Here is a 26,679-nt window from a genome sequence, read left to right as displayed (position 1 = left end):
CTCTTGTTTCAACTATCCTTTTGTTAAATGTCGTTACAATGTGATTTAGCTGTAAATGAAACAGTAAGTATATAAGACAAAACATTTTCATTTTTACATTTTTAATAAGCTAAGGTTTGGCATTAATTTGGCCATGACTGAATGATAGATATTTTAATAAAATAAGATTTTCCCCGATTACGGTAGAAAATCCCAGAATACATTCTGCAGATGCATGTTAGTATTATGCCAAAAAGGGGCGCGATTTAGACTAGCTAAAGAGTGAGCCTTCCGCCAAAATCTGCGGACTAGCATGAATCTGCAGGATATTAACAAGATAACCGGTCATGGCCATTGCTAGCTTATCAGGACTATATTAATTGAAATTTTGCCAAACATTTTTATTATTAAACTGTCAAAACCAGAGTTATAACTGCGTTAGACTGATGAACAGAAAAGGGAACAAGAACAACAGTCAGTTTTCCTTAGTTAAAGTAACACTATGTACATGCATATACTCTCTCTCCTTCAATTATTGTTTTGTACAGAGCAGAAGACAGTGTATTAAGCATTATATCGTATCCAAGTTCTGACAAATGAGTGTTATCCGTGTGAAAAAATTGTTTTTCTAAAGAAATGTCAGCGTATTTTATATAGCCACCTCCGTTTCTAATAACAAATGTTGCGAGAGAACTGTTGATACGTTTTCTAATGTTTTCCGCAGTTGGTGTGTATGGTACATAACGCCAGGTTCTGCGCGGAAGAATTTGTGACCAGATAAGCCTAGTGTTGGGCAGTAATGGCTGCAGGAAATCAGTTATCAACATTTTGAATTCGAATGTTATGTCCCAAGTGGATTTGGTGCCTATGTCATTTCCACCACAATGAATAACAATCATGTCTGGTTCATCTTTAAATTGTAGTAAATATTGTACAGACCTGCGTATATCTCTAATTCTCATGCCACTGAGAAATTCCCACGTGATCCTGACATTATAATGTTGCAAACCTAAACTGTTGCCATCCGGTCTAAAGGCTAGTCTATGGTACGCTCCTTTTATTAGGGAGGACCCTATTATCCAAACATTGGTCAGCTTAACTGCAATATTTTGAAATAAGAGTTTTTCTATTTCCATTTTCTTAAGATTGGTATCGTAATTTTAGTTCTTGGCGTAAGGATACAGGTTAGATTGTAGTGAATAAAATGCACTTTCTCTTATTAATATCAAACAGTAACAAGAATTATCAATAACAAACGGTAACACACAACCATTTTTAAACATATTTACAGATATGTAACTGGAATAAAAAAGAAAACTGGCTTAAAATTAGTATTCTTCATTCAAAATGTCATCTGTTCTTACAACAGTTTTCCGTATGTTGTTTTATAATTGCTATCAGCCCGATGCGGTGCTGTAGCTTGATCAATGTATTTGAAAATAATTATAACTGCCGAAAAGCGGACTGCACAGCCTGCCATATACCAATGGCTTTAATGGCATTTGGCACGTCCTTTACACAAAACTGTTTTTTTTTTTTTTTTTTTTTTTTTTTTTTTATAAATATTATTTTAATTTAATTATGCTTGAATTATGTGCGCCATATACCAATGGCTTTAACAAGCAGGTAATACCAACAGGTATAGCAATAATGATACTGTGACAGCGAATGTGACTTTCAAGATATAATTTTTTACAAAGGCACACTCATTTTCAATTTTTACATTTTAAGGCTTATTACCGCCAAAATTAGCACTCAGTCAGAAATCAGTCACAATTTTAACGAATGTAAGATTTGTAACTATCAGATTTCCATCTTCCTTGGGACTTTATATTATTTATTGAAGTCCCGTCTCGAAACATTGAAGTTGCGCCACCAATTCTAAAATAGTGTGATTTATACAAATTGGCGTCTAAACCTGCAAATTTTATTGCTTTTCTCAGAACTGCGTTAAACTGGAAAGAAGTTAGCGGGCTTTCGTCAAAAGGAACAAAGAATGGACCATCTGTATTTGGTCTGAAGGCAATATAGTTAGCAATGTTTTCACAACAGAATTTGTTCTTATCGCTTATTTCGATGTCAACTGATGTTCCGGTGCCCGTCTGATCAGTTTTTGATTTCTGTAAGTAAATTCGTATTTTGTTTGACCCAATGATTACATCCTGAAACTTGAGAACGCCTGAAGTTGTTGTTTTATTGCTAGAAGTAAATTCGCTAATACGTAATAAGCCAATGTAAGCTAACGAGAAAGCCGCCGTAAACAACATGGCTTCAAATTGTGATCTGCAAACGTGTGTTAGGGAATCTAACAGCTTCAACAGAACTGACTGCGTTACTGGTTGTCTGGTATCGGTGTTTGTTTTCAGGCGCTTTAGCCCTTCTAACATACTTCTAACGATAAACTGTTTGGTATTATCGAGTAGGCCATTCAATTTATTCACGTAACTGATCGCAGAAATATGGCAATTTACAGATGAGTGCGAGTATTGCCTCAAAGACATGAATGCGATGTATTCCGTTACTTGCTCGACGGTTGGTGGCCAGTTTAATTCGACATAACTATTAATGCAGAAATTTGTAAAAGACTCGATTGCTGAACGATATCTTTTCTGTGTATTTTGTGAAAGGGAAGCGCTGATAAGCCTGTCTATTTCGCCCTCAACAGCTGGAGGAATGAATGAATGAGTTGGGTTTTACGGCGAATCGACACAAAAAGGTCATATATTGCCGAGAAAAAGTTAAATGGATTACGTTAATTGCAAAGCATAAATAAAACTATTAAAGTAAAAGCGTATATACACAAATAGTGTAAAAAATCAAATGCAAACATCAAAAAGTATAAAAGTGAATAAAAATCTAATAAGGTTCAGATTTTATGATATATTCCTATTTGTTTCAAAAATTGTAAAATTTTGTCGGCTGAAATTTGCTCGAACAGCTCTTTTAACGATTCAACATTATAGTACGAGTTGCGCTGTGGATCGAAGTCTATACAGTTGATTAAAATATGTTTAATAGTAAGTGGTGTTTGACATGGTATACATTCAGGTTGATCTTCATTGTTCAGCAAATACGAATGAGTCAACCGAGTATGACCTATTCGACAACGAGAAAGAACAACTTCCTCCCTGCGAACAGATCTATTTCCTTGGTGCCATTCACCTAAAGTAGGTTTAATTTCACGAAGTTTATTGAACGAAGCATTGTTCCATGAGGACTGATCTTTTGAACCATCTATATAAATAGAAAACTGATCTTTGTAAGCCGACATGATTTCCTTATATTTGGACTTGAATATTTCAGGGTTTGTGTCAGCCTTTTTCAATGCGGTTTTCATATCAAAAAGAACTGTTGGAGAATTAAGAATCCATGGTGGTGTATTCAGAACTAAATTATCTTTTACATCATCAAATTCAAAATCTGTTTCCTTCATAGAATTATCAATGCGAAATCCAAAAGGTTAAATTTGTTTTGGTTTTCTGTTATACGAATCGTGGTATTTGGGTTTAAATATGATTTCATGAGCAGGGTTGGATTTGTTGGCAGCTACCCTCAGAGCATATTGCAATGACAGTTTTTCACGTCTCGTGTAAAGGGAGGGTTCGTTTGTTTCAACATACAAGCTTTCGACAGGCGATGTTCTAAATGCGCCAAGAGCAATACGAAGACCTTGATTATGGATAGTATCCAACATTTGTAAATACGATTTTCTGGCCGAACCATATAGAACACAACCGTAATCTAGCTTGGACCTAATCAAAGCTCTATAAAGTCTTAACAAAACCTTGCGATCTGCTCCCCAATCAGTATTTGAAATTACCTTTAAAAGATTCAACGATTTCAAACATTTGGCTTTCAGGTATTTTATGTGTGGTATAAAAGAAAGCTTTTTATCAAAAATAACACCAAGAAATTTTGCTTCGTCAACAACGGGTATTTTTGTACCATTTAGAAAAAGCTCAGGGTCACAATGTTGTTTCCGTAATTGACAAAAGTGGACACACTGAGTTTTTGATTGGGAAAATTTAAAACCATTTTCCATGGCCCAAGTTTGAACTTTGTTCAAACACTGCTGTAACTGGCGTTCAATCGTACGCATATTTTTTGAACGATAACATATTAGAAAGTCATCAACATATAATGAACAATCTATCCCTGGTGACAAACATTTCACAATATTATTAATTTTGATGCTAAAAAGTGTGACAGATAAAATAGAACCTTGTGGAACTCCCTGTTCTTGCTCAAAAGAGTCAGAAAGGGTAGAACCAACACGTACTTTAAAATTGCGATCTGATAAAAATTGCGATATAAATGTTGGAAGACGACCTTTTAAACCTAAGTCGTTAAGATCATTCATAATACCATATTTCCATGTAGTGTCATAGGCTTTTTCTGAATCGAAAAAGACAGACACTAAATGCTCCTTTTTAACAAATGCATCACGAATAAAATTTTCCAGTCGAACAAGATGATCAGTTGTGCTGCGCTGCTTGCGAAAACCGCTTTGAAAGTTTGTAATTAGGCCTTGAGATTCAAGATACCAAACTAGTCTAGAATTGATCATACGTTCTAGCGTTTTACATAAACAAATGGTAAGTGCAATCGGTCTATAATTACTTGGGTTAGTGCTGTCTTTCCCGGGTTTTGGTATTGGAATAAGTATAGCTTCTCTCCAGGAATCTGGAAAAATGCCAGTTTTCCATGTAATATTATAAATTTCAAGTAGGAGGTCTATTGATTCTTGTGGTAAATGTTTTAAAAGTTGATAATGAATTTGGTCCGGACCAGCTGCGGTATCGTGACATTTATCTAAAGCGTCAAGCAATTCTGTGAGTGAAAAAGGTTTATTTTAATCTTCATCATTATTTGAATCAAAATTTAAAGGTTTACTTTCTTTAGTCGATTTTATGTTTTGAAACCTTTTATCATAATTGTTTGACGAAGAGTTTTTTGAAAAAGTTTTACCAAGTGTATTGGCAATGTCCTCCTTGCTAGATGCAATAGACTGGTCTGACTTTGTAAGATGGGAAACATTTGAAGATTTTCCTTTTCCACTTATTTTGCGAATCATTTCCCAGACTTTTTTAACCGATGACCTAGAATTAAGTTTTGAAACGTATGAATGCCATGATTTTTTCTTTGCTTGTTTTATAGTTCTGCGAGCTTTTGCTCTCAGAATCTTAACTGATTGTAGGTTTTCTTTCGTCGGCCGTATATTGAACTTTTTAATGGCCGCTCTACGTTTTCGAACAGCAGTCTTACAATCATCATTATACCAAGGCTTATTTTTATGTTTACCATTTCTTGAAGTTTTAGGAATGGATTTGTCAGCAATATCGGACAGAAGAACTGAAAACCGATCAATAGGATCATAAAAATTAGTAAAATTCTCCAAAGTCAAATCATTTTTACATAGCGTTTCAAATTGCTTCCAGTCAGCTTTATTAAATTTGAAATATGAAGGGTGGTCTGATGGCAGATTAGAAGTATTTGAAATAATAATTGGAAAATGGTCACTACCATGCAAATCATCCAGTACTTTCCATTCAAAATCAAGAAAGATGTTCGGTTGACAAATTGTCAAATCAAGCGAAGAAAAGTTACCTGTTGCAGGATGAAGATAAGTTTTGGATTTATCATTTAATAAACATAAGGCATTTCTTTCAATAAAAGTTTCAATAATTTGACCTCTAGTGTTGCTGTCAGAACAGCCCCAGAATTCATGATGACCATTAAAATCTCCCATAAGCAAAAATGGTTGTGGTAATTGTTTTATAAGATCATCAAGATCTTCAATATTTAGTTTAAGTTTGGGAGGTATGTAAATCGAACAGATAGTAATCGGACGATGTAATGTTACGTTTATTGCAACTGATTGGATACTTGTATTTAGAACAATTTGTCTGTGCGGACATGCATTATTAATAATAATAGATGTACCACCAGACGCTCTATCAGTGTTAGTGTTTATGAAGTTATACACTGAATAATTTTTGAAAGCTATTTTGTCCGTTTCCTTTAAAAATGTTTCACTAAGGCACATAAGTGAAGGATTATATTTTGATAAGAGAAGGAGAATTTCATTATAATTTGCTTTAAGTCCACGGCAATTCCACTGGATAATTTTACTTTCCATTTACAATGGCAAACAAAATTTAAACGACTGGAAAATTAAAGTATTAGTGTTGCATTGACTCAGGAGGGAACCTTTTGATTTTCCCCTCCTTTGTGCTGGTTAAACTGGGCGGGGCAGATAATGGCGGATCGTCATCATCCTCCCCTGTTAACCGGTTCATATCATGAGGGAACCGGTTATGGGTTTGTATGGGATCATTTGATCCCTTTCCAAACCCATCAGTTCTCAAGTCAATTTTTTGTTTGGGTGTTTGGCTCACCCCACGTTGATTAGTGTTTGATGAAACGTTTTGTCGTGACGACGGCGTACCTGAATACTTAGGAACATTTTGTATAGCTAGTGGCAGTGTTGGTTTAGCAGCTGCCCTTTGAAGTTGAGATGCCTCTGAAGGTTTTGCTGGTACTTTAGGCTTTTCATTTGGTACAGAAGTTTGAGTTGGATTTTGTTGAGCAGTCACTGAATCTGTTTGAGTACAGGCACATGCACTGTGTTGATTTGCTAGAGATAGATTTAGTTATTGATGAATAAGTTTGTGCGAGTGTTGAAAATGTAAATTTGGCATTGGCAATTTGTCTTGTTTCTGGAAATCCAATGCCCTGTGTGAATTTGAGATGAAGAACCTCCTTTTCGATTTTCCATGTCTTGCAATCACGAGACTTGGCTGAATGTGGCTCGTTCAAGTTCACACAACGCAATGGACGACTACAAGTGTCGTGGTCATGCGAATGTCCATCCTGTCCGCATTTTGGGCAAGTGTAATCGCCTTTGCAGTTTTTCTCATTGTGCCCAAACTTAAAGCAATAATAGCATTGAAGAGGATTAGGAATATATGTTGTAACTTTTGTAATGAGGTATCCAACTTTTACGACTGAAGGAAGAAACGGAGTGCCAAATGTTAGAATAATAGTATTTGTGTGAATTTCTTTTCCTAATCGCTTGATTTTTATACGTCTAGCAGCAGTGACATGTTGATCTGAAAGGCCTTGCACAATCTCCGTCTCCGAAACCCCTGCAAGGTCAGGACAACGAATGACCCCCCTTGAGGTGTTCAAAGTACGGTGTGCAATGCACTTACATGGCCGGTTGTAAAATGAAGTTAAGGAAAGTAAATTTCGTGAATGTGAGGCTTTCTCAACTTCAACAAGCAGATCACCAGTTCGCAGTTTTTTGACTGATTTCGGTACACCAGCAATACCTTCGATGGTTTTTTCAATTATAAATGGCGAGAGGCTTGACATTTTGAATGTTTCGTCTGTTGACTGGATTAAAAGAAATCGTGGAAATGCCATGTTGGAAGTGTATGGTCGGTGAGGATTCTCACCTTCCGTGCCGTCAGAATCTGTTTCGGTATGCGGTCGTTTTTTATTTTGGTTTTCCATATTAAATGTTTAAAATTCGTCACTCGCAGCCCCCACCCGCCGCGGAGTCCAACAAGGGAACATGAAAACAGAGCGGATATCCAGCTCATACATGTTAGGGATACTGTAGTGATATACTCGGCCAGGTATTTTTCAATCTTGTTCATATCACCAGTTGTAATGCAGAAAAGCAAACATGGGATTCAAGGGATTGTTACTCTACCCAACCGATTGGCCCTAAGCCACCGCCTTCTAGGAAACATAGATTGAAGTACATATGAAAAACTATTGTTAAATACATTCGTGTGAACGTAATATGAAGTTGACTGAGCGCAGTAAAATGTGACAATACAGCAGAGTAAAGACAGGTTTTGTGTAACGTATTTTGTTCCAAAGTTGTGTTTGTGAATATATAAAAATTATCACATAAAGATGCAGTTTGAAATAAGCAATAGAAAATGTAAACGTAAAGGTGAGATTTCCTAGGGCTTGGCATGACTAGCCGATTGATCGTATCGGGCCAATACGACCGCCAGAACGTCTACACCGAATTAGAGGCCAAAGATGTGTATTGGCACCCACATCCCGGGAAGAAGATGCGCACATGCAAACAAGTACGCATCATCTCCCCGGGATGCCATGGGGCACCTCAACATCCAGGACCCTCCTCTCTGGCTTACGGGCCGCCACCCACGGCAAACAGGTGGCTCCATTTTCGGGGGAGTCGTACCCCTCTGCAGCCAGCATTTTCTATCCCCCGCCGGCAAGGGGCCAACAGCTGGAGGAAGGACTCCGGAACTTGACAAGGCTCCCGCTCCGCGGAGAGGGGCAGTAGATGATTGAGTCTTGTCCACTGAAATCGACTGATAGAATCAGCAATACTGGTTAATTTTCCAGATATGTGTTTGCATTTTAAAACAGTGTTATTTTCCATCAGAAGGAGCGTAAGATGTCTAATTAAATGCATTACTCTACCGTTTTTTGATGTCTTTTTATTTATAATGCTGACTAATGCCTCGTTGTCCGAATGTAAAATTATTCTTGTATTTTTTACCTTTTCGCCCCATATATGAAATGCTAAAATAATTGGTACAAGTTCTAAATATGTTATATCTTTGAAAATTTCTGATTCCCATGAATCTTGCCACTTTATGAACGACCACTCGCCCTGAAAATAACACCCACAGCCTAAATGGCTGTTTCCTGATGCGTCTGTGAAGAAATCAATACTAGTAGCATCAACCCAATCGAAATTAATAAAAGTGCATGACCCGTTGAAGTTTTTGATAAATTGTAACCAAATATTTGCGTCTTTTCTTATTGAATGTGTTACTCTGATCCAATGAAACAATTTACGTGCTTGACACATGACGTCATAAAATCTGCGAAGAAAAGCTCTACCTGCCGGTATGGCCTTACACATAAAGTTCAAGAGTCCTACTGTGGACTGCAAATTATGGAGGCGAACTTTCTTGGAATTTATTAAAGACAGAAGCTGCTGTTCCGCTTTCTTAATTTTGTCGGAAGGTATCCGAATTGTATTATTTTCCGCGTCTATTTCTAAACCTAAATAAGTAATTATTTTGATAGGTCCCGTCCATTTATCTTCAGCTAAAGGCACGCTTAAATCTTCACAAGTGTTTTGAAAATTTGACATTAAACTTGAACAACTTTCATAAGAATCGTCAGCCATGAAGAAATCGTCTAATAAATGGTCAAAATTGTTAGAACCTGAATCTTTTTGTACGCACCATTGAAGAAAAGTTGCGAATTTTTCAAAAATAAAACATGAACAAGATGCATCCATCGGTAACATTTTTTGAATCCAGTATCCGTCGTCAGTCCGTATTCCTAGCAGATCGAAGTCGGCTGGCCGTACGGGACATAGGTTGAATGCTGATTTTATATCTGCTTTTGCCATGTATACAGACGAGCCTATTTTTTGCACCATTTTGACAGCATTATCAAAACAGGAATATTCAACATGGCTATAGTCCTGATGTATAAAATCATTAACACTGATCTTAGGTGGAAAGGACAGGTTAGTTATTAGGCGCCAGCCTCCTGTTTTCTTCGGGATTAAACCTACCGGATTAATGCGCAAATTTGAGATTGGGGGTGTCGAGAAAGGTCCTATAATTCTGCCAGCTAATTTTTCTCGTCTAACATTTTCGATTGTTTGCGTGCTGATATAAGATTATTTGAATGTAGAGGAATTCTCGGTCCGGAATAATTTAAGCTAAAACCATGTTTGAAACCAGCCAACAGAAAATCTGCTTCTTTCTTATTTGGATATGTCGATAATCGCTTTTCTAAAGTTGTAAGATTAATTGGAGTGATACCGAGGTCCCATAGCCCGTTTGTTTGTACCATGAGGTCCTTGTCCCATAAACGGCCTTGGGGCTGGTGCCCTGAAACGAGTGTTAAACGACGGTCTCATTATATTATGCCTGAATCTGATTTGGTGCTGACCATTCCCAAAGGTCTGGTTAGTGTGACAGTTCATGGAAGGATGGTTACCATGACACCTTATACAGGAATGCAGATAAGGACAGTACCTTTCGTTGCAAAAACCTAATCTGTTGTAGGCAAAACATTTCTTCTCTGAGCTAACGGACATGCTATTTAACTGATTTGCATGTAATGGTTGCATGAAAAGCATCCGAAGTTCAGGGTCAATCGTCTCCCACTTGGTTGACAGAGCTAGCGACTTTTTGAGCCGGAACTGTTTGTCGTACACCCACCAACCTGTGTATTTACTTGCAGCTAAACGGATGTTATAAAAATATTGGAGCATTTGTAGGGTTTCCCCGGGGTGCTTTAAGCCGTAAATGTACATATATACTAGAAAGGCATCTGACCAGATTTCGATTTTTTCCAAAATTTTAGCAGATTGTTCTTTCTTAGCTAATACTAATTCTCCGTCTTATAATTGAAATGTTTGTTTTTGAGAGGTCTGATTGTTCTGGCTATGAAGGAGAGTTTGTAAGTCAACATACTGGCCTAACCAGATTTTTTCCTTGACAGTATTACTGACGTGAGCATCTAATATGCCGTTAGAACAAGTATATAATGGGATATGTTCACCTGATTGTCCCGGGCTGTCCACGTGACCTTCGCTCCTATTCGGCGGTGCCGGCTGTGTCTGCTGACGTTTCCTATTCGGCGGTGACGGTGGTGTTTGTTGAATTTTTGGCTGGCCAGATTTCGGTGTTGCTTGATCCGATGGACCCTTGTTTCCATCCGATGATGATGTATGTGGAGCTCTTTGTGATGTCCGGGCCCGTTTTCGTGGAGGCATGCTCAGTTTGTTTAGGTTATGGAAAAAAGCAAAACAAAAAATTAATATTCAGTTTAGAGGAATTCAGATCGTAAAGCTACCATGTTTTCTGTTGATGTTTTTGTTTTTATTATAGTTATTATTTGAGCCGCGCCAAGAAAAAACCAACACAGTGGCCCCGCGACCCGCAACGACCCAGACCAGCCCGCCCAGGACCCATTCTTTCGCTGACGGTTTCTCTAATTGTTACAGGCTTTGAAATTGAACAGCATAGAGCCAGACCAGACCGCCCGGACGCGAAGGCCGGCTCGGACCCGATCTGGCCGCAAAAGAACCCCGCCGGCCTTCTCACGGCGCGGCTCATTTATATGACGTCACCTTGATGACGCGTATTCAAATATATACTGTAAAGCAAGACTTAGTTTAAATGAGCTAGATCTAGATCTAGAGCGTTCAATAAATTTATTTTTCGGATAGATACTACAATGAACATCTTCCGAAAGTAACAATAAAATAACAGTCGATCTTGATACAAGTTTTAAACATGTACATTTTATTTTCTAAATGTATACTTTTAAAAATTTAACTGTCTACCTCTCGTTCTTGGAATTTGCAGGAAAAAAACCGCTCCTGAAGCGTGGGCTGTTTATATATGGGGTAAAATGTAGTGGGCGGTTCTAAATTTTTGAAACGGATTATTTGATTGGATCTTGGGAACCATGCGGTCGCGTGCAAAATAAATGTTGTTCACGTTATATGTCGTAAACATTTTATTCTTTTCATACATAGATCGTCCCAGAACCTCATGGGGCACATAAAAAACAGATTGAATTATTCATAAATAGTAACTTAGTAAATATATTTATACATTACGGATATAAAATGCTTTGGTTAAATAACAAATTTATGTAGAAACACTCTTATTTTGGAAAATACATAAAATAAGTAGACAAGAGGGTCATGATGACCCTGATTTGCCCACCTGAATAATGTCAGCCATATGTTTAAAATTGCAAACTGATGCTAAGATATTAGAAACAAGGTCAGTATGTCATATTTATGGTCAAACCAAATTTCAAAGCTGCATCTTGTATATGAAAGTAGGTCAGTAGATCAAGGTCAAATTCAAGCGCTAGGGTCCTCAGATAATTACGGTTAAACAGTCTAGGAAATAAGATCTGATAATTTTTGAAGTATTTATTTCTATATAACTCTTAAATGTATAACAAGTGACCCCCAGGGAACGGCCTCTTTTCTCCCCAGAGGCATAATTTGAACAATCTATTTTATATATCAAGACTCTATGCCTTGCGGTTTTGGACAAGAATATTTTTGAAAATTTTCCTTTGGGTTGCCATGGCAACCAGACTTCTGCATGGGATGTAATTCTTTGAACAACTTTGAAAGCGGGCCACCCAAGAATTATTCCTGTGAAGTTTTGGTTTATTTCTGCCTAGTGGTTTTCAAGAAGAAGATATTTATTAGAAAATGTTGACGGACGGACGAGGCACGACACACGACGGACTACGGACATTGAGCGGTCGCAAAAATACGCTAAAATACGTGTTTCCCCCATAGTGTCCAGTGACAAAATGACTCCAATTACATGTTGCATGTGTATTAGTCCTGAATGCGCAAACTCAGCCTTATTTTTTTTTTCATTCCATCATTCACTTGTACCACATTCTATCCAACACAAAAGTTTTTGTGCTATTCAAATTCAAATGTCCTTTGTGTTTTACTTTGTTTTTAGCAATCAATTAATTGGCTTATTGATTTAAGACCGGACGTTCAAAAAGAGTGTGTAAACGTGTCAAAGTAAATTCCCCTTTAAAGCAGACACAATGTCTAACGTGTGTTTATTTAGAACCGGACAGGTAGACAATGGCCTATTGAAATGTCAAAGTTAAGATAGTTTATCACTTGTCTATTTTGTGAATGGAACACGACTTCTTTTTCTTGTCAATGCATTGTTTTATCATGGAATATTCCAACCTGTCCATTTTCAATTCCAAACCCGAAAAACGTTGTTCTTGGTTAGTTAAACGATTCGAAAAATCCGTAATGTCATCTTTCTTCGTCTTCTCGACAAACGTTTCTTCGTCGTCGACAACGATTTATTGTCATCTTCCTTACCTCTATCGGAAGAAGAATGATCCATATCAAAACGCAATGATGTCTCAGCCATCAAAACACATGACTTACGGTCTGATCATTACTGATAGACGCTCATTACAATTTAAGCGAGTTAAAGTCCAAAGACATGAAATTAATTTAAATAATATTTATTGAAAGTAAGTAGAAAAACGAGTGAAATAAAATGAAACATCCTGGATTCCTCTTTCGAAAAGAAGAAAACAATCAGCAAACGTCAGAAAAATGTAATAAACAAGCCTTCCAACTCGAAACCAGCTTATAGCTTGCCGACAAGTAAACCTTACAAAATTCTTTAGACTGAACAAAGATTTACTAAATGAAATCACAGTTCAAAAATCTTACAAAAATCTTCTTATCTCGATCGAGCAAAAATGATTTCTGCAAAGAATAGAATAGAGTGACATTCTGTCAGTCGGTAAAGTGGTGTGCACTAAGCATATGGTTATGTTCCACCAAATATTGAACTTTGCACGTGAATCACGAAAGAATCATGAACTCGGACTATTTACCCACGAAAGTAAATATGGCCCGGGGATAAAAACATAAATTGCTAAAGTTTAAAAATTATTAACTTCCTTATTTCTGAAACGAATTAATGAAATTTACGTAGAAATCTAAGTTATCAGATGCAGAAAATCATGAAACGTATTTTAACATAAAATCTGACATTTACTTCAATAACTAAAAAATTACAAAAAAGGATGATTCAATACCTGTCTTTACACTATAGATTCTTTGAGGCCTGTCTGTCAGTTTATGAAAAAATACGATAATTTCATCAACTAAATTCTTGTCCGTTTCATTCTCTTGATGAGAGTGCAGTATTTATATTCACCTATTCACCCCATCTATGGACAAGCTTAGATCATGCATTAACACATTGTCTCATCACGGATAATGATTTATGCAGCATTAGATTAGTACATCAATGAATATAAATGTAATGGAGCAGAAACAATATTTACTTGACATTCAATAGTAACCTTGACCTTTGACATGCGCAAGTCATGTACTTGCGTAATCTTCGTATTGCCCTCTATACAAATACCAAGTTTAATGAAACTACTTTGAACACTTTTTGATCTATTGCAGGATTCAAATTTGCGGACAAATGGACAGATTGACGGACGGGCGGACAGACGGACGGACTGAGAGCATTCGTATAGTCCCCTCCGATCTTCTACCGGTAGGGGACTAATAACAGAAAATGAATATAAAAGTGTGTATTTCGGTATCTGTTCGATGTAACCATTCCCATAAATTGCTCTAAATATCTACATAAAAGCGATGTTATCATACACTTAAAGTACTCTAAATATTTGCATAAAACGATACACATAACGCAACAACAAATTCATCTGCCTATCAGCCGGCATATAGTAGTTGCTTTTATCCAAAAATGATCAATAAATTCTTTTAGATATTTAAAGAATAACTCAGCAAAATATCTAATCAGTTATCCTTACATATTTTGTTCTATGAATTCAGTTTGAATAGAATGATTCATATAGAAGACAATGAATAATAAAACTTCCAGCATAAATGTCTGATATTTGAACAATGTATGAAACAATGTTTAATACATTTCTTGTTACGTTACGTTCCGCAAAATACATTTATCCATGCTGGTAACCGTATTTTGCGGACCGTAATGTAACATCCAATTCATCTGTTTAATGTAACGCAATTTTTATATTCTGTTTGCTAGTATTAAAGAATTAATTGAACATTAAACGAGTTTTACGAGTCGCAAAGTCCTCTTTAATAGAAAAATACAACGTATCTTGTCCCTGTTCAGTGGATTGCATAAATGCGTTCAGATAGAAATCATTAGATGACTGAAAATGTGTAGGTGTTCTAAATTATCCCTCGATTGACTCTATGCAGTATCATTGGCAACGGAATCCTTAATAGCTTAATGGATTGGAAAAAAATTAAATGCTGCGCAATGTTAAAAAGTAGATGTGAACAATATAAATGTATCTTAAAATGAGTACCAATGTCGTCTTTATAAAGCACTGAGATAAGTTTAAGTACATGTACTGTCAAAAGTATACTTGTTTAGCTAACAATGACACTGCGATATGATTATACTGGTGTAGTGTTCGGGAAAGTGTATCTATGACTGCATGCGTGCAGTTGAAGCAAAGTAAAATTCGGGACGCACGTAAGCACTAAAATATCTCTACTTATCGCCACATAAATGAAATCAATGAAATCTTGGAAGCATAGAATAAGCAGAATAATAGCAGACTTGGTTTGATTTAATCTGTACATGAGAGGCAATGAGAAGTGCTATACCTCTCACGCCATCCTAGCACCGGCTTAAGCGGAACTCTATTACACACATATATAATTGATTTCATGATCCCAAAGGACAAGAAAATATAACAACACTGAATTGTGTCAAAAGAAATAATGTAAGCGAATTTTGAAACAATATACATAAAATATGAAATCAATCGACAAAAGTTTCAAAGTATTTAAAGCCTGTAAATAAAGCGTCAAATTGATTTACCAATTTTCAACTCTCCAAGAATTACTTATTTTTGTTGGGTTTAACGTTCCAAGGACACAATTATAGGTCATTTTGTGACTTTCCACCTTTGATGAGGCTCAAACCCACATCGGTGAGGGGCAACTTAATCACTTGGTCAGGAAGGTCCCCTAAGTCCTAAAGAAATATGAGACTAACATCAAATTCTATTAACCTTTTAGGGTAATGCCTCGTTTAAAAAATAGCAGGTACTGTAGTTAGTCCTCTAACTCATTACAATGCGCCTTTCTGTTTAAAGTTAGTAATGAAAGTTTGATGGAATGTACTGTTACATAAATAAAGTAAAATATTATATAATGAGATTTTAATCAGTGTGTTAGTATGGAATTAATTTGTAAACGTTGACTTAAAAAATCCTTTAGAATCCCCTTTTTGCATTATATAATATCCATAAGCAGATATAGTTCTCTTAAAATGAAATATCTATAATTTTTCATATTGAATTTTTCTTTTCATTTTTCATAACGTAGTCTTGTTTTTAAAATTATTTACTTTTTATTAAAAAAAAAAACAAAAAATAAAACAGATCAACGTTAAAACACAATATAGATTCACTCTTTATTTCACTGACCGAATCGGTTTGAGCGTCGTCAGCTGAATTGTTAACGAACATATTCCCGAATTATAGCGACTTAATAAAGTGGTAATCAGAATTGTTATTTCTTGTTTTGAAATCTACAGAGAGATGGTACCTAAAAATTTCAAATTCGACTTTTCAGGTTTTTCAGTGTGTAATGACTTAGTGCACAAATTACCAAATACATATACAATTTCTTCATCCCTTTACAAAGTCTTAATTATCTGAGGCAAAACTGACAACATCTCCATTGACAGTGTTTCTATTATCTTGGCATTTCACCAATTATTTTCTACATCAAAAGTCTCCAAAGGTAAATGAATTCAATTAAAAACCAATTTTTCATGAATTTTGCCAACTTTTACTTAGATTTTATGGTTATTTTGATGCATTTTCACTATATCTTATTTATTACAAAATGGATTTGATACACTTTATCTGTACCTCTCTTATTAATCGATATTTTCCAACACGGATTCAAGCAATTGTGCAATATTCATCCACCTTTGGAGTCATTAAACACTCTGATGACAGTTCTTGACAAATTTAAATATTTTTGGTACACAGTTGTAACGTCATAAAATACAGAAAAGTTCGACTTTGGCTACAACCCCCAATTATATATGTAGTTACGGTCCCTTTCCAGCTTAATATTTGTCAAACTCATAGTTGCCGGACAATAACTCACAAAAGGCTTGACAGATTTAGATAAATTTTGATAAACATGTGAAACATAATAAAATACAGGTCAAGTTCGATTTCAATTGCACCTTCTTGTGGTCATTTGCTTCTTATGGTTGCAATTCTTCTGTCACAATACCGTATTGTGGGGGTATTCGTCACTCCTGTGACAGTTGTAACTTGTTTATTCATCAGGAATTACTATTTATATATTCAGTAAATTCCAGAAATAGACCAGGATGCAAAGAATTGCATTACTAAGAAAAAAAGCTTGTTCCGTTCGGTTTTGCAAAGTATATATGTCATAATGGATATTTATTCATTGCGGAAACAAACGGAACAACATTTAGCAGAGTTGAAGATTTGCCTTGTACACAATATTGACTGTAATTCTGATATTTAAACCATCACTAGTGAATTCATTTTTAAGTAAGTCTGCCATATTCAGATTAAGTAATAAAACAAGCTAAGCAATCGAGATACAAGAAATGCGAAATAACAGACAGTTACCTTAACTACTAAATCCATTGTTAATAAACTAGTCAGTCTAGTGTTCAGACATAAATGTTTTTCAGATTTGTATTTGTCTCAACTGCCAGTGCGGCAACGGAATAGAAGATGCAGAACATTCTTTTTTCAAATGCAATAGATTTAGAAATGAAAGGCTTCAACTGATTCGTAACACTCACATTTTCCATCCATTAAGTTCTGAAAATTTGCTTAAAAAACAAAGACAAATATCAAACAGGGAATGCCACGTACCAAAAACGCAGCCTCCCCAAAACGAAACCCACAGCACGAAGACGCGTACATCACAAACACACACACACATACACGCGCACACACAAAGCCAACACATTAGGACAAAACGAACAAACAAAGGAACACAGTTGGGCACCGCCTTGGAACGGTCAGTGGCAAAAACACCACTGGGGAGCTTAAACCGGTTTATGGTGCGCACCCAACCTCACTCTTACCCCCACCATGTTCCAAAGACACGGGACAGTGTAAATAAAAGTTATCCCTCCAGGTGAATCTCTAACACAAGTAATGGAAACAAAAAGGCATGGCATGTAAAACACAAAAATGCTCGTGTATAAAATATATAAAAGCAAACCTTTAGAACCAAAAACGTATGTACTCAATGCCTTTTCAGAAGACAGAGCTAACAAGAGAAACCCCTTTAGGGCCGACGAAACAGGCCAGAAGACAGATATCAAAACAATTCAGTCCTTGTAGGATTTAAAAACTGCTTATCATAGAGTCCTCCCCCTCTTCCGTCAGACACAATAAAAGAGGGAAGCGTAGTGTCCAACTGTAAACGGGTTGAACACTAAACATGTGGTATGTCTCAAAACAGTTGGGTCGTAACCTCTTTTAATAAAGCGTTTTATAATTTTACCAAATACATTTGGAAAATTACCATGACCCAAGATCTTACGAAGTTTGTAAACCACATCCCCATAAAAACGGGTTTAGAAATACCTTCTCGCAGAAGTGTCTTTAAATTACTATTGAATTTTAAAAACTAAATCAGAATTACGATAATAAAATTTAGCAAAATATTTACGCAATTTGTAATAACGGCAGCCTTGCTGAAAGAGTTTACTGTAATATATAGATTACGTTCATTGAAATGCTTGACATGACTACACGCTCTGGCAAACCGAATTAATTGAGAAATATATACCCCATGAGATGTAGCCTGAGGTACATCCCCATCCAAATGGGGAAAATTTACAATACTAATAGTTAAAATCATCCCTCTTGTCATAAATTTTGGTATGTATAATATTGTCATAAATAGAGAGATGTAAATCTAAAACGAAGCATCAGTATCCGAATGTTAGTTTTAATTAACTGAAGCTCCCTAGGATAAATAGTACCCACCAATTGACCAAAAAACGGATTATCCATATTAAGAATATCATCCAGATAGCGTGATGTATTATTAAATGCAGTTATAATATGTGCCTGCGTATCTGGAGAAAGGCTCAACATAGTCTCTTTCATAACAATATAAAAACAAATCTGCGACAAGGGGTGCACAATTTGTTCCCATGGGAGTACCAACTACTTGTCTAAAAACTGCATTCCCAAACCTGATGTAAATGTTGTTCAATAAAAAGGAAAGGGCTTTACAAACTTCGTCACAGGTCCACATTGTATAATGTTTAATAATATTGCTAGTAAAAAAAGCTTTATCAAAACTGCAAGCGAGAAATGTAGCAAACCTGTTTTCCGCAAGTTACTGCCAACTTTCCTACATAAATTATTAGAGGTGGAGGACGAATGATTTCAGACACATTTTCTTTTATCATATCGTCACGGAGAACATAGGCCCAGCCCAGGGATCGAACTCGCGATCCGTAGACCAACGCCCTTCCTGCTGAGCTAAGCGGGCGGGCTCTTGTCATGTATATAATATAAGCTAACATAGAAAACAACTAACTCTGTACTTACAGAAATTCACTTTAGTCTTGTACACAGGTGAGCGAACTTTAGGGTCATTGACCCTCTTATTTAATTTGACAGTCATACTGTTCCACTGCTTCAGAGGTAATAGATTTTACTGATACGAAGTCAAGTGAGATGAAAATCTTTACTAAAAACACTGACGTCTCAACTTTACTCGCCTTATATAATAAAGGGGGTCAGGGAATGTGCAGCCAATTCTCGTCTCCTTTAAGTTGGATTAACTCTTGTCTTTTTAAATATATGTTGAATTCTTACAATTAAACCATACACCTAGCAAAACCCGATGTTGAATATAACAAAAAATTGCTTAAATTGTTCCTATGTTTCAGGTTTGAACAAGCCTCCACCACCAGTCCCGCCCGGAAGCAGCAAACCGCCTCAAACCCTATGGAACCGTCTCTCCGGTATTTTACAATTTATTTTCCAAAGTCTACAGATAATCTGTTATATTGTACCATAAATGTGTTGGGGAATCTATTTTACCTGTTTTGTATTTTTCTTGGTGCTTAACTGAAATTAGGCAGTACAGTCAAACTTCGTTCTCTCGAACTCAGATAATTAATGTACTGCCCTTTGCTCAAACTCGTCGTCACTTCCCGACAAAGTATTTGTATAATGTATATTTATCAAATGGCTCGACCTTCTGATAACTCGAACAAATTTTTCCAGTCCCATTGAGCCAACGAAGTTTGAATGTACATAAAAAATTCCTTCTGCAATACATACGTACATGATAAGCTATTTGTTTCTTTTGATGGAGAGAGTTTTTATTCTTGCTTAAGATGTATTACGTTTAACAATCCCAGTTATTACATTAAATCCAGGACATAATAAGATTAAATCTGCTAAGGATCTGAATAGCCCAGTATATAACGTATATTACACTAGTTCGATATCGACATTCATACGGTAAGTTTGACAGAGCATGTTTTATTTCAACAAAATGTATTGTTTTTTTTTGTTTCTTTTGGTTCTGGTTGGTTCTGTATCACGGCTACTAAACACTAGCGCCACAACCAAAAAGAGGTGATAAGGAAAAGAGCTATCGCCATTTCCGTGGTGCAGCTATCCCCGGTTTCATAATGTAAACAGGTGAGTACAATATATATTTTACGTTACATTTTCGTTGATATGAATTATTTAAAAAATCGGAGAATGTAGTGCCGTGTAAGAACATTATTACTACAAGTTGACTGTAATTTAATTAAGATATTATGTAAATTGCCGTGCCAAAAGCTTTTCTCCTGATTCCGACGTTTGTATATTTTGACATCTGTATGCATACCAGCTAAATTTCGATGCATAGACACACTATATGAACATTATCGCGCTTGCAAATGGTCTAAATATGTATGATACTTACACAAACATACATTAGTATTAATAAAATGTCCTGTAAATGAAATACACCAGCATTTTCTAAAAGTGGTGGCGCTTTCACATCAGTGATGGCGCTATACAGTAGTGGTGGCGCGGTGGTGGACGGTTAGCGTCAGAACGTCTGACAACAAATAAGTAGTTTTATTCAGAACAAATAAGGTATAATTAAAGGGATTGTCATTTACCTTTTTTAAATCGAATGTCTTAAAGTTATTTTGAAGCATGCGTGTCTATAATGATTGAACGACTAATTCTTTAATCAAATGATAAAACTTTTATATGTTCAAGTACACAAGACACTGTTTATCCGTTTCAGATGGGAAGTCTCTAGCGAAAAGGGAAAAGTGTATCTCTTCTTAAAACTTAAAATTGAAACAATATCTTGCCAAGCCTTTATCTCCGAAGAGATTAATTCAAATTAACACAGTTATCTCACTGAAGACAAATTCTACAAGAACACATACTCCTCCAAAATACCATCATTGAGTTTCTGTCATTTCACGAAAATTCCACATGCCGAAGTTGCAAGTATGTTGTTTCTAGATGTATTTCAAATTATTCAGTGTAGATGGATTTCAGCAGGTTACATAATATAATGTCACATTTCGGGGGGGGGGGGGGGGGGGGGGGGGGGGGGGGGGGGGGGGGGGGTGGGGGGGGTGGAATGGCCATATGATATATTGTGTGCCGATATTTTATTTAGGAAATGATTTTCTTTTCTGTGTGTGTTTTTATTGATTGAATATATGTTGTTTACATACATGACATATGTTCAATTTGTTCAGACCTTAAACAAGATAGACGTGTAAGTTGGTAGCCACAGTTGAACAGAAAACGCATGCCATAGCCACAGCACCACCACTACTGTATACCGCCATCACTGATGCGATAGCGCCACCACTTTTAAAAAATACTAGAATATTTCTTTTAACAGACATTTTATTACTGCTGATATTTTCCTGTGTAAGTATCATACATAGTTAGACCATTTGCATGCGCGATAATGTTCTTGTGTGTTTATGCATCAAATTACAGCTCGAATGATGTCAAAATGTGCAATTGTGCGAATCAGGAGAGAAACTCTTGACACCACATTTTTAAAGATATTTTAATGAAATTACAGTCATCCTGTAGTAAAAGTGTTCTTACACAGCACTACATTCTCCAATTTTTTAAAATAAAATTTATCAATAAAATATTAGAGAAAATGTTAACATTTACAGTTTGAAAGTGGTGATAGCTGCACCTAGGAAATGTCGATAGCTCTTTTCCTTATAAACACTTTTTGGTGGTGGCGCTAGTGTTTAGTAGCCGTGGTATGGTTTCGTAAGTTCTGTTTACATGGTGTTTACTACAACTATTGTAATAACGGAACATTGTATACTCAACTACTCCTTCGTTTACCATCCAACATAAATGAAACTTGGTATGTATAATCAACATGTAATTGACATGTGCATATTTTGGGGACTTTCACGTCCTTTGGTTGTTGTTGTGTAAGTTTCTTTGTAGCTAACCTTCGTGCTCAAGGTGAGATATTGTGACCGGTTGCTGTGCATCGGCGTTTGACAACATTTGCCTCGTGTACACTCTCTAGGCCACAGCTGTAACCCAAACTTTATGAAACTTGGTCAGAATGTTTTTCCTGATAATTTCTAGACCAAGTTTGAAACTGGGCTAGGTAGGGACAACAAGTAGGTCAGTAGTAGGTCAGATCAAAGGAAAATCTTGTCAACGCTCTAGAGCCGACTGTTGTGACTCAATCTGTAGGAAACCTGGTCAGAATGTTTGTCTTGATGATCTCTAGGTCAGATTTGAATCAGGGTTATACGGCGTCAAAGACTAAGTCACACGGTCAAATCAATAGAAAGCTTGTCAACATTCTAGAGCCAATAGTTGTGACTCAATCTGTATGAAATCTGGTCAGAATGTTTGACTTTATAATCTCTAGGTCAAATTTGAATCTAGGTTGTATGGGGTCAACAACAAAGTCACCCAGTCAAATCAAAGGAAAAGCTTGTGAACGCTCTAGAGGCCACAATTGTGACTCAATCTTAATGAAGTCAGAATAATTATCTTTATAATCTCTAGTTCGAATTTGAAACTGGATTATGTGGGGTCAAAATAGTCACTAGGTCACTAGGCTAGATCAAAGGAAATTCTTGTTTACACTCTAGAGACCACAATTAAAGTTTTAAACATATAAGAATTAGTCAGAATATTTGTCTTAATGAACTCTAGGTAAATTTTAATCTGGGTCGTCTGGAGTTAAAAACTAGGTCACCCGGTCAAATCAAAGGAAAAGCTTGTGATCACTCTCGAGACTACAGTTTTGACTCGATCTTTACGAAACTTAGTCAGAATGGTTGATGATTTCTAGGTCAAGTTTGAAACTGGAACATGTGGAGTCAAAAACTAGGTCAGAAGACCAGATCAAAAGAAAATCTTGTTAACACTCCAGAGTCCACAGTTTAAGTTTGAACTTCATGAGAATAGGTCAGAATGTTTGACTTGATTACCTCTAGGTAGAATTTGAATCTGGCTCATGTTGGACCAAGACTAGGTCAGATGATCAAATCAAAGGAAAAGCTTGATTACACTCTAGAGGCCACGTTTATTAACCTATCTCGATAAAACTTTGCCCTAATGCCTAACTTGATGATCGTTTGCTCAATTTCGAATCTGGGTCATCTTGGGTCACAAAATAGGTCACCTATCAAAATCAAATTGGTCAGAATATGTGTGTTCATGAGATCACTTCGTGAAATATTTTTACAATGTTTTGGTGCGTTACTCAGATGAGCGACCTAGGGTCATCTTGGCTCTCTTGTTCGTTTTTCCAGGAATGAAATAATTCCATGGAGTAATTACCAGTAATGCTTCGATATGTCATGATTAAGAGAACCACGTTGCAAAACAAATAAAAGATAACTATTCCTTTCCGGTTATATCTGTACACATATGTTTCTTAAACCATCAAATAGTGTACGCATTTTACTAAATATATGGCTGACTTTATTTAAACTACTAAAAGAAATATATCAAACTCAGAAACCGTAAGTGCGTATACTGGTATAATAGATAAAGGTTTTTATTACTAACATTTCTTACTTAAATATATGTACAAATTATTATCCGTGTATAAATTAAACAATTGTTAAAACTAAAACAGTTTATCAAATTTGTACTTTTATAAATAAATGACCATTAAATATGTAAGACGAAAAATGTTCGTTCTAAAATCCTGTCGTGTTACGATATCTCCATTAAGGAAAATAAAAGAAAAGAAAGGTACCTCTAGTCTTCATACACGAACGAGTTATTCCTTGTGCAAATAGTCATCAGAAAAAAAAACACACACACAAACACTTTCCTCAAAGGTTTGTCTGAAATTAAGCATGTGTGTTATATCAGCAGCATATTATGGGTGTTTAGGTCTATCAAATTCAGTAAACCGTAATCTATAAATACACAATTCGTATCATTGTACGATTAATGCCGGAGTTCCAAGCTCGGAACATTTTTTCGTATTTCAAAGGCTTTAAATGTAAATAAGAATAACTGTCGTTTTCTTGAGGTCTGCTTCATGTCACAAAGTATATTACAAACTGGTATTGAATAAAGTTATTAGCTCTTTGTGGTGCCCCGATGTATGTTTTGTTCTGCAAAATAGCCAAATTACAGGATGCAAAATCTGCACAAATGTACAGCGATCACTTTTGATTAGCCAAGGTTTATACGAGAGTCCTGTAAAAAGTTCTGTCATATAGTGGGGCGAAAAATAAGGTATCTGCTGTCAAAATAGTGAAAATGGCGGCCATCTTGATTGAGCAGAGATAACTAAGGGCCCATGTCACTTTTGAAGTTTCTATGGTCTAGTTATTATTTCCTGAAAGTTTCATGCTTGTATCGTCATTTGCACTATTTTTGGAATTCCCGCCCCACTAATAGGGTTTAGATTTCTTAAATGCTACGTTTTATCAACATTATTGTTATAACAAACCTTCAACGTATTCCGTTTTTAACACTTTTTACACAATCGCGAAAAGCAGATAAATAGTCGAGTGAACTTCTGGACTTACATTACTTTCCACTTTGTCTTAAGCCGCCTTGGAAATAAAAAAAAGTCAAAGGGACTAGGGCAAGTGAATAAGGTGGATGATTTATAACTTCTATCTTTGCAGAAGCAAAAAAAAAAGACTTAACAACTTCACAAGTCACTTGTGAGAGGAGGCGTCTAGACCACCCTTTGCTTGGACTTGAACCTTTTCATTGTCTTTCATACAGAGTTCTTGTAGAATCATCCAGAGACTGTATGACCAGATGGACAAGGTGCTTGAACGACTTGCTCACTAGAATTGAAGACAATTGCGTACAACATCTTTTCCGAACGCATGGTTCTCTTGGCAATACGTTTTTGATCTTTAAAGCTTATTATATGCCCTTCTTTGTGGCTCAAACGTGTGTATCCAGGTTTCGTCAGATGGAAGCAAGTTAGAAATAACCCGACTATTACAGCCTGTGTATGTTTTCAAAAGTTCCCGTGCACATTTAAGGTGTTGTTTTGTTCTGCTCCTCAGTGAGCAAATGAGGTACCAACCTAGCGAAAACCTTCCTTAACTCCAAGCGATTATTTTTAGAATTGTTTGCATACTGCCTTCTTATATGCCGGTACAAATGGCTATATCTTCTACCGACCAAAGCTTTTACATCAGCGATATTTGCCTTGGTAACAGAGGTTTTAGGTCCACCAGAACGGGTATCATCTTCAACAGATATTTTCTCAGCTGTAAAGGCTTTAACCCACACAAAACTGTGCGCACTGAAATGGCCTGAGGTTCATATATACCACTAAATTCCGCAAATATCTGCTTTGAATCTATATTAAGCCTAAGATATCAAGCATTTAATACGAATTTCAGGCTTTCCGTCCATTCTACAATGTGACAAGTAAATTGGACAGTGTATATGACTGCAGGTCATTCAGGTTGAAATAGCTGAGTGATTTGAAAAGCAATTTGCACGAAATAATTGGATATCGTTGGCTATTGGACACACCATTCAGGTGCAATGAAGCGTTTTGAAACTACCTGGGATAAGGATACGGAAGCCCATTAGTGACAGAACTTTTTGCAGGACCTTCGTACGTCGCGTGTTCTTTTGTAAATGGTCCAAAGGACAAAATTATTTTATTGAGCATGCAAGGGAGTATTTTGCGATAGGATATACACCATCCTGTAATGTGGCTGACAGTAATGACGATACGACGTGCGCCGGTATGTGATTTAACAACTTTTATCATCTCCCATTTTGAATGGTACGGTATCTGTTTCTGCCTGCTTCAGAAATTTTGGTTTTGCGCGTGTACACAGGGATATTCCTGAGATGTACTTTACATAATTTTCATGAGCGTTCATGTGAAGTTTGCCGCAACGATTTTTTCCGACATTTCTCGTAATTTTTCTTTCGACGTTACGTCATTGTATTATTACAAAATGAAACTGCCTGAAGATATGTACAATTGAAAGCACTAGCAGTTAAAAATAAAAATGTTTGAAAAAAAAATACTCAAAAATTATATATATATCTCTATTTTTCTTAGTTGTACTATTGTTCTATTTATGTTTGGAATACTATATTCTTCAGATAAAGGTCTAAACCAGACACCGACATTGGAATTGTACTGTAAGTATTACCTTAAAACTGTCAAATAACAACATTTTATTTATCTGCAGAAAATACAGCTTGTATTGGTGCTTTTAATGTTTCTTGTTAGGAGAGACACATTTCTTTGAAGAACTTTGTCGATGTGAACATACCTTAGAATGACCATATTTTTTATGTTTTAATTTATATGATCTTTCATTTTGATATTAATATTAGAGCCTTTTTCAGCGGGGAGGGATTTTATTTAAGTCGGTGCGACGTTAAATGAAAAAAAGAGAAAAATTACACTGTCTTGTCAAACTTGTTGAAAGTAGGATAAATGCGAGGCTTGCACGCCCTAAACGCGTTTAACCCCTCCTCCCCCAGTTTCATGTATAAAGGTTACTGACCATTCCAAGGCGGTCCCTTATCTTCAACCAGTTTTTC

At 36.2% G+C, this 26,679-nt stretch overlaps 2 protein-coding genes across 5 annotated transcripts in view; one reads left to right on the top strand and one right to left on the bottom strand.

Annotated features, from left to right (window-relative positions):
• The window catches only part of LOC123538917 (uncharacterized), a 163,810-nt gene that overhangs the window by 88,394 nt on the left and 48,737 nt on the right, over positions 1-26,679 (top strand). For 2 of the 4 annotated variants that reach the window (XM_053530618.1, XM_053530617.1), the window contains exons 3-4: positions 19,536-19,610; positions 26,233-26,271. In XM_053530618.1, the coding sequence (XP_053386593.1) occupies positions 19,536-19,610; positions 26,233-26,271 (114 nt within the window). Of the gene's footprint in view, positions 1-18,054; positions 18,073-19,535; positions 19,611-20,246; positions 20,299-26,232; positions 26,272-26,679 lie in introns of those variants that run through there. The other 2 variants (XM_053530619.1, XM_053530620.1) reach the window with 2 other exon arrangements.
• On the bottom strand, positions 466-11,524 carry LOC123538919 (uncharacterized). The gene is made up of 2 exons (XM_045323338.2): positions 10,564-11,524; positions 466-1,078 (listed from the first exon to the last, which is right to left on the bottom strand). The coding sequence occupies exons 1-2, from the start codon at positions 10,775-10,777 to the stop codon at positions 480-482; spliced, it is 813 nt and encodes a 270-aa protein (XP_045179273.2). The 5' UTR covers positions 10,778-11,524; the 3' UTR covers positions 466-479.

This window comes from Mercenaria mercenaria, chromosome 18 (assembly GCF_021730395.1).
Source record: "Mercenaria mercenaria strain notata chromosome 18, MADL_Memer_1, whole genome shotgun sequence".
NCBI classification, from domain to species: Eukaryota; Metazoa; Mollusca; class Bivalvia; order Venerida; family Veneridae; genus Mercenaria; species Mercenaria mercenaria.
This window is presented reverse-complemented; position numbering and strand designations above follow the sequence as displayed.

Bases quoted from the DNA above. Each gene is read 5' to 3' on its own strand.
- LOC123538919 (XM_045323338.2), bottom strand. From the start codon at position 10,777: ATGCCTCCACGAAAACGGGCCCGGACATCACAAAGAGCTCCACATACA. The intron at 1,079-10,563 runs GTGAACATATCC...AAAATATTGCAG, and splicing joins GGACAGCCCGGGACAATCAG to TTAAGCTGACCAATGTTTGG.